Source organism: Propithecus coquereli, unplaced genomic scaffold (assembly GCF_000956105.1).
Source record: "Propithecus coquereli isolate 6110/MARCELLA unplaced genomic scaffold, Pcoq_1.0 Scaffold59, whole genome shotgun sequence".
In the NCBI taxonomy this organism is placed as follows: Eukaryota; Metazoa; Chordata; class Mammalia; order Primates; family Indriidae; genus Propithecus; species Propithecus coquereli.
In genome coordinates this window covers 7,043,173-7,051,254 of record NW_012151840.1, presented here as the reverse complement: position 1 = coordinate 7,051,254, position 8,082 = coordinate 7,043,173, and the positions used below count along the sequence as shown (strand labels likewise).

Genomic DNA, 8,082 nt, shown 5'->3' with positions numbered 1-8,082 from the left:
GCTAATTTTTTCTGTATGTTTTTAGTTGTCCAATTAATTTCTTTCTATTTTTAGTAGAGACGGGGTCTTGCTCTTGCTCAGGCCGGTTTCGAACTCCTGAGCTCAAACAATCTGCCTGCCTCGCCCTCCCAGAGTGCTAGGATTACAGGCATGAGCCACCGTGCCCGGCCTAAAATTATAAATTTTATCATCTAGGCCAGTGGTTTTCAAATTATATTTCATGCAAGCATTGAGGTTCAGGAAGTGGGATTCTAGATACTTCCCACCTACTCCAAATCCTTACCCAGAGCACCTAAAGCAGCTCTATTTTTTTTTATGTTTGCCACATTTCATTTGATGAAGGGGTTTAATAAATAAAGAAAAACAGAACACTACTTACGAAAGATAAGAATGCTGTTTTAAAATATAACCATACTACCCCATCACAACTTAAAAAGAACTAATGATAATTAAGCTAAAGTTTCTTTTAATGATATTGATATTCACCTAAATCCCTTTTGTATTCTTACTGCTTTGGTACACTTGTTTCTCTGCCTGATAGTCGACAATGACACACCAGTTACTCTGGGGGTATATCTTACCAAGAAGGAACAGAAGAAACTTCGGAGGCAGACAAGGAGAGAAGCACAGAAAGAACTACAAGAAAAAGTCAGGCTGGGCCTGATGCCTCCTCCAGAACCCAAAGGTACATGTCTTAGTGGCCCCTGCTGGTAAAAGGGTGGCAAGTTTATCTCTAATTCTAGGGACCTGTAACATCTCTCTATATTTGGGTGCTTTCTGTTTCCTAGAATCATTCATCAGTTCTTTTCTTACCCTAAATTTTTGACTATCTTTTCTTATTAAGACAGGTCAGCACATTCATTGTAGAAGCCATTTAAGGCTTATTTTTAAGCATTATTGATCATATAACACTGATTTTCCTGGATTAGTACTGGTCTTGGAAATTCATGAAGATAGTTGCAATATTTACATAGACTTGTTAAGTATATAATTCTTAATGTTTTAATTTTTTAAATGAAAATACAGTATTAAAAACTCACCCTTTCTCATTTAGTAATATTTTGAGTGAGCACTATCATGTATAGGATCTTTCACTAGATGCTATGATCAGAGTGGAAAATACCAAAGAAATAAAGTTCCACATCTTTCATAAATTTTCAAATAATATAAATGTGTACCAGTTCTTAGCTTGTGTGAACTTCTGCAAATGCCGAGTTAATTGGGTGGGATTTTCAAGGTAGGAGTTATTGGTGGAAGTAAGTTTTGAGCAGAGATTTGAAATAGGTAAACAATATGAATTGGTAGAAAGCAGATAACAGGTTATCCCAGCTGGAGAAGTGACTTAGAAGATTGATTGCTATCTTCTTTCCACTACAGTGAGAATTTCTAATTTGATGAGAGTATTAGGAACAGAAGCTGTTCAAGACCCCACGAAGGTAGAAGCCCATGTCAGAGCTCAGATGGCAAAAAGACAGAAGTAAGTGCCATGGGATTGGGTGGAAACCCAGGGCAAGTACCTTTCCCAGACTCTTCTGGGGGATCCATATTTGGAGGGAGGGGAGAGTCCTCCGTTGCTCTCTCTTTCCCTCAGCCCTGCCTCTGATCTTCAATGCCTTTCTCACTTGTGGATGTCCTTCCTGTCACGACAGAGCGCATGAAGAGGCCAACGCTGCCCGAAAACTTACAGCAGAACAGAGAAAGGTCAAGAAAATTAAAAAGCTTAAAGAAGACATTTCACAGGGGGTACACATATCTGTATATAGGTAGGTGACCATACTGGGCCAACCTTCCCTTCAGAAATACCAAAACATTTTCCAAGTGCTTGAGGCAGAATCATCGTAGTCTAAAAGCTTACCCAACACCAGTCCCTACTCTTTTAATGACTCTACGGTGAATCGGGAGTTAGTAAATCTATTAAAATGGTAAGGGTTAGAGGTTTATTTTTATAGTTATCCAGTTCTTCCATCTCAGGTCTTCTTCATTAACCAGTATTAGTTCTGAAGAATGAATGAATAAATATACTTTTTTGGGCCAAGATGTGAACTAAGGATTATTTGTCCTTTGTGAAGTATAAAAATACTATTCTATTTCTCCAGGAAGCATTACAAATTTCTTTCCTCAGTAATCATATCCTTACCCTGATGTATTACAGTAATCCTTTTGTCCTCACTCCAAAATGTATTTTATACATTGTAAATATTTTTCTACCTTTGTGTTGATTTAATGTTTTCATTTTATTCTGTTATGTTGAGTACATGTATTCTATTTTGTAAATGTGCTTATTTCTATTAACTAATTCTTGTACTAGAAAAGTGGTACATTATTAGAAAAGTAGTGAATGCTTATGAAGATTTTAAGAAGTTCTCTAACAATACAGAAGGGCTTATGGAAAAAGTCCCCTTCCTACGTTCCGATCACTTAATAACCACTCTAGACGTAATTGCTACTAACAGTTTTTCTTGTATACTAGAAAATTTTCATGCATACGTAGGGACTACTTTACCTTATAAGCATATAGAGGGTAAAGAATTTGTAGATCTTTACATTGTCAAGAACCGCGAGCTTGTAAATACCTCTTCCTCTTTGAGTAAATTTTGATTACCTGCTATTTATTGTAAAGTGTACAGCGCTAGACTTTGAAGAAATATAAGATAGTGGAAATATTTCTAGATTGATCAATTCCACTTTTTAAGCATTCATATATTTGTTTACTTCAGAGGCCCTTGTTTTTAGAAAGAAAACCATTTTGGATTCATCTGTATATGTGCCATTCCATTCAGGCAGCTAGTGATGCTAAAATGGAAGACATAACTAAACTTTCCCTTCTCTAGAGTTCGAAATTTGAGCAACCCAGCCAAGAAGTTCAAGATTGAGGCCAATGCTGGGCAACTATACCTGACAGGGGTGGTGGTACTGCACAAGGATGTCAACGTGGTAGTAGTGGAAGGGGGTGAGTCTGAAAAACTTGAGGAAGATTGTCCCTGGACAACCCTAGGTCTAGAGTGATTAGCATTGTGGGGAGAAGGGAGAAAAAGACAGTATTTTGGAGCCATACCTGGGTATAATATGCTGGGCCTCTATTCCTGTATTTGTAGGAGTAGAAGGCCTTAAAATGTAGTTCCTGGGATTGGTTCAACTACATTAATGTCTGAGCATTAGATGAGCTCAGAGGTTCTTTCTACTCCATAATCTTCCACAGCTCTGGCAAAATTATTCTTCTCTGTTTCCAGGCCCCAAGGCCCAGAAGAAATTTAAGCGTCTTATGCTGCATCGGATAAAGTGGGATGAACAGACATCTAACACGAAGGGAGATGGTGAATGGGGGTTAGAGGGGATTAAGTGGGAGAGCTTTGGGAAGTGGCGATGGTGCATTAATCCATTCATCTTATTCTCTCCCTGTGACACTCTTGCTAATACTAGATACTGTTGAGGAATTTTAGAAAGACCCGTTCAGACTGTGAACTTGCTAGACATTCATACAATATTTATTACATGAGCATATGCATGAGAGTTAAAGTTATTCTTCTGCCTGTCATTTAAGGCTCTTCTACCAGCTGGTTTCCCTGTCTGTCCTGGATCTGGGTACTGGTTACATGAGTATATTTAGTTTGTGAAAATTCAACAAGCTATGCATACATATGTGCAGGGTCTGTATTATATTATTCTTTAATAAAAGGGTTTTTTTTTTTTAAAGATTTAAGGACAGAAAAGGAGATTTTCAGATCCAAAAAAGCTCTCTGCTTTGATAAAGAAAAGATACTTTTTAGTCTTTTGCCCAACTTTATCTTATGATACAGATGCTTCTCTACTTAAGTGGGGTAATGTCCCAATAAACCTATCATAAGTCGAAAATACCCTAAGTCAAAAATGCATCTAATACACCTAACTTACTGAACATCATAGCTTAGTCTAACCTACCTTAAACGTGCTCAGAACACTTACATTAGCCTACAGATGAGCAGAATCATCTAACACAAAACCTATTTTGTAATAACGTATTGCACGTTTCACGTAAGAGTGTTTTACCACATATCACTAGCCCAGGAAACGATCAAAATTCAAAGTACGGTTTCTACTGAATGTGTATTGCTTTCAAACCATTGTAAAGTCAAAAAGTTGTAAGTCAAACCATCTTAAATTGGGGGCAGTCTGTATTTGACATTCTCCTGGCCACCATACTTCGATCAGTGTTCATTCTTGCCATCTTTGAAGACCTGAATTAGCATTTAAAACTTGCAGAGTGGCAGGGGTGGTGGTTTGTGCCTGTAATCCCAGCTACCCTGGAAGCTAAGGCAGGAGGACTGCTTGAGCCCAGGAGTTCAAGACCAGCCCAGGCAACATACTGATACCCTGTCTAAAAAAATTAAAAATAATTAAAAAATAAAATCTGCAAAGCCTTTTCTTAACTTTACCTAACTTTGGTCCTCCTATACTTTTTGTCCTTGAAATACTTAAGGAACACTCCTGTGCTATAATTGACCTATATCTTATTTTGGTTTGCAAGTGTTCCTAAGATATTTTAATTTGGTATCTCTGCCCTCTTCCAGTAGGCTAAAAGCTCCTTGAGAATATAATATTGACATCTGAAGCCTAGCCACCAAGGTGCCTAGGACAAGTTTTTATTATTAAGTACTCATCTTTTATATCCTCATTCCCAGTACCGGACACAGCTTTTGACACATAGTAGGTGCTTAGTAAATGCATATTGAATTGATTAATATCTCTGCCTACTTGGAGCTTCCAGTCTAATTTGGTGAAAATAAAGAGTAACAGAAAAGAAAACATTTGATTCCGACACGGGAAAGGGTGATAATATTTCAGAGAATTTGGGTAGACTTGAATATTGTTTGTTTAGAAGCTAAATCTGTAGTCTCTCTTCTAAGTCCAGAACAAGATTTAGCTATATTGTCTTTTCCAGATGATGAGGAATCTGATGAGGAAGCTGTGAAGAAAACCAACAAATGTGTTCTAGTCTGGGAGGTAGGTGATCCTTTGTAAAACGTTGAAGCAGAACTTTAGCCAATTCCTGATTGTTATACTATTGAAGTTGAGCAATGGAATGGTAAAAACTAAACAGTGGACTGGGCGTGGTGGCTCATGCCTGTAATCCTAGCACCCTGGGAAGCAAAGGAGGGAGGATTACTTGAGGCCAGGAATTCGAGACCAGCCTGAGCAAGGGTGAGACTCCGTCTCTGCAAAAATAGAAAAATTAGCTGGGTGGAGTGGCACATGCCTGGTAGTCCCAGCTACTAGGGAGGCTAAGCCAGGAGGATTGCTTGAGCTTGGGAGTTTGAGGTTGCAGTGAGCTATGATGATGCCACTGCACTATAGCCCAGGTGACAATGAGACCTTGTCTCAAAAAAAAAAAAACTAGTGAATAATCCCTTGAATAATTCATGTTTCTTTTTGGAATCCATTTTTAAATGGTTGGTAGCAAATTCTTCCTGATTATATTTTAGTTGTATTGATGAGTATTTAGTAAATACCATCTAGGGAAGTGTATATGTCACAGCCATGAATATGAATGAATTGCGGTATTTTTCTTTGGATATAGTGAAGAAAGTATTAGACTTAAAAATATAAAGTTAGGAGACTGGGCAGTGCAGCTTATTAGCTGTACAATCTGGGCCAGACACTTAATGTCAAACGCCACCATGCCTGGCTAATTTTTTAACGTTTTTTGTAGAGACAAGGTCTCACTCTATTGCCTAGGCTGGTCTTGAACTCCTGGCCTCAAGCAGTTCTCCTGCCTCAGCCTCCCAAAGTGCTGGGATTACAACCATGAGCCACCATGGCTGGCCATATTGTCAATGTTTTTTTTGAGAACCAAATTAGATAATTATGTAATAATGCTTCAGAAAATGTGACTAAATCTCTCTTCAAATGGAACCTTTTCTATGGTTATCCAATTCTTTCATCCTTGAAAGCTTCTTAGAGAGCCAGTATTAATGTTTTCATTTTATTCTTTTTGATTGAGTACATGTGTATCTTCTATTTTCTATTAACTAGTTCTTTATTGTAAAAGAACTAGTACATTATTACAAAAGTAGTGAATGCTTATTAAGATAAAAAAATTCTAACTATATAGAAGTTCACTTACAAAAAAGTACTCTTTGTATCCTCTGATCTCTTAAGACCATTCTGTGTAAGTAATTGTTATTAATAGTTTTTCATGTATTCTGTGTTATCTCAGATTCCACAATTTATACATACAAATTGGGTAATAATAACCATAATACCTCTTTCTCTGTTTCATAAGTCCCCACCTGCATATTTAATATCCCAGTCCCCTCATCTCTTTCAAATTCTCTTCCATTTATCTCTGAGAGTTTCTAGGAATTGTCTCTCAGGCTCAGAAACAAGCCAAATTCTGCTCTAACCTCCTTTTTGGAGTCTGCTCTCTGAAAGCCTCCAGAGGTAGCACTTTATGACTGACATTGCTGCAGGTGCCTTTGGCAAGAATGCCATTCCACCCAGTAATGTGTCTTTTTCTACTGTAGTTCTCTGCAGGTAGCCTTCCAGTTGTCCCCTACCACCACAATTGTTCTTTGTCACTGGGCCCCAAAGCCTCCAATTTGTATATGTGGTCTCACTAAGTCTTATAAAGTGAGTTCTTTCAGCCTCTGACTCTCTAACTCCTTTCTCCTTAAAGGCCTAAATTGAGTCCTTAAGGCCTGGTGGGAGACAAGTTCATCTCATACCACCCTCCATAGTCCTTCCTGACTTGCTGTTCTACCCTGGCACCAAAGCACAGAATTCCTCATCCTCACTTCAATAAACTAAAACCCTTATGCATATGAATTTATGAAAACTCCTGCTAATATCCAAGGGGATGGAGGTTACAATTGCTTTTATCATAAAATCATGTTCAGCTAGGCACATTGCTATACATATGATTAGGTCTTATAAAAGAATATTACATCTGATTTAAATAAGAAATAGCATTATTTTTATTACATATTTTGTCTCTTTCCCAGGGTACAGCCAAAGACCGGAGCTTTGGAGAGATGAAATTCAAACAGTGTCCTACAGAGAACATGGCTCGTGAGCATTTCAAAAAGCATGGGGCTGAACACTACTGGGACCTTGCACTGAGTGAATCTGTGTTAGAGTCCACTGACTGAGACTACTGCAAGCCCTTCCTCTCCCCCCTTGCCTTTGTCTCTTCAGTCCTCTCCCTTATTCATTACTTCCCAGCCCACCCCCAATTGTGTGTGTGATCTCAGAACTGTGCCAAGCAGACATTGGGACAAAGGGAGAATACCTTACTCCCTTCCCCAGTCAGCCTGGTGCTACCCTTTATTCCCCTTATGTGCATATGATTAAAGAGTTATTTTTAAACTTGGTGTGATATTTTTCACACATTCATAGGTATTAAAATTTGGCTCTTCAGGTGATCTTTTTTCCCAGACTTCTAGCAGTCGCTGTGGAAAAAAAATTTTTTGTCATTGATATATATATATATAAATTAATGGATAGATAAATGGAGATGTATTTTTAAAGTGTAATGGAAATGTCTAATCTCATCCTGGAGCAAGAGTGATAAACACTTTTTCTGGAACAGAATAAAGCAAGAAGAGGTGTTAAGTAGGTAAGGGGCGGGGGACGGCAAATGAATGTCCCTTAACCTTTAAAATATAGAGTCCCAAGGTTAGACAGATTACCTCAGGTCTTGTCTAAGTAGTCTTTCCAGAAAATCAATTCCTCTAATGGATGCGTATGTTGGAATGTGTGTTGTGGGTAAAGTGGACACAGGGAGAGTTCAAGAGGAATGTTATAGGTCAGTTTGTAAAGTGGAATAAGATTTAAGAATTTAATTTAAAATCCTTTTCTAAAAGAAAATATGTACTTTTTTTTTTCTTTCTATGAGTGTAACTAGATGTGGTTGGTCTTACTTCAGCATTTAATGTTTCTGCTTTGATTTTAGGCATATTTGAGTCAGAGGAAGTATCCATTGAAGTCCAAAATTCTTGCCATACCTATCCTTCCATTTCATGTTGCCTGTTGAGGATGTATTGACAGTGGATCAAACAAAGAAGCCAGTTAAGCTCCCATAACTTCCTGCTAGGTGGCGCTTCTTAC

General features: G+C 38.0%; 1 protein-coding gene across 1 annotated transcript in view; it reads left to right on the top strand.

Annotated features, from left to right (window-relative positions):
* The window catches only part of PRPF3 (pre-mRNA processing factor 3), a 20,050-nt gene extending 12,709 nt beyond the window's left edge, over nt 1–7,341 (top strand). Inside the window, exons 10-16 of the mRNA XM_012658836.1 lie at nt 542–685; nt 1,378–1,477; nt 1,650–1,763; nt 2,832–2,950; nt 3,231–3,314; nt 4,919–4,980; nt 6,978–7,341. Of these exons, the coding sequence (XP_012514290.1) occupies nt 542–685; nt 1,378–1,477; nt 1,650–1,763; nt 2,832–2,950; nt 3,231–3,314; nt 4,919–4,980; nt 6,978–7,124 (770 nt within the window). The 3' untranslated portion in view covers nt 7,125–7,341. The remainder of the gene's footprint in view (nt 1–541; nt 686–1,377; nt 1,478–1,649; nt 1,764–2,831; nt 2,951–3,230; nt 3,315–4,918; nt 4,981–6,977) is intronic.
* The last annotated feature ends 741 nt before the right edge of the window (nt 7,342–8,082 follow it).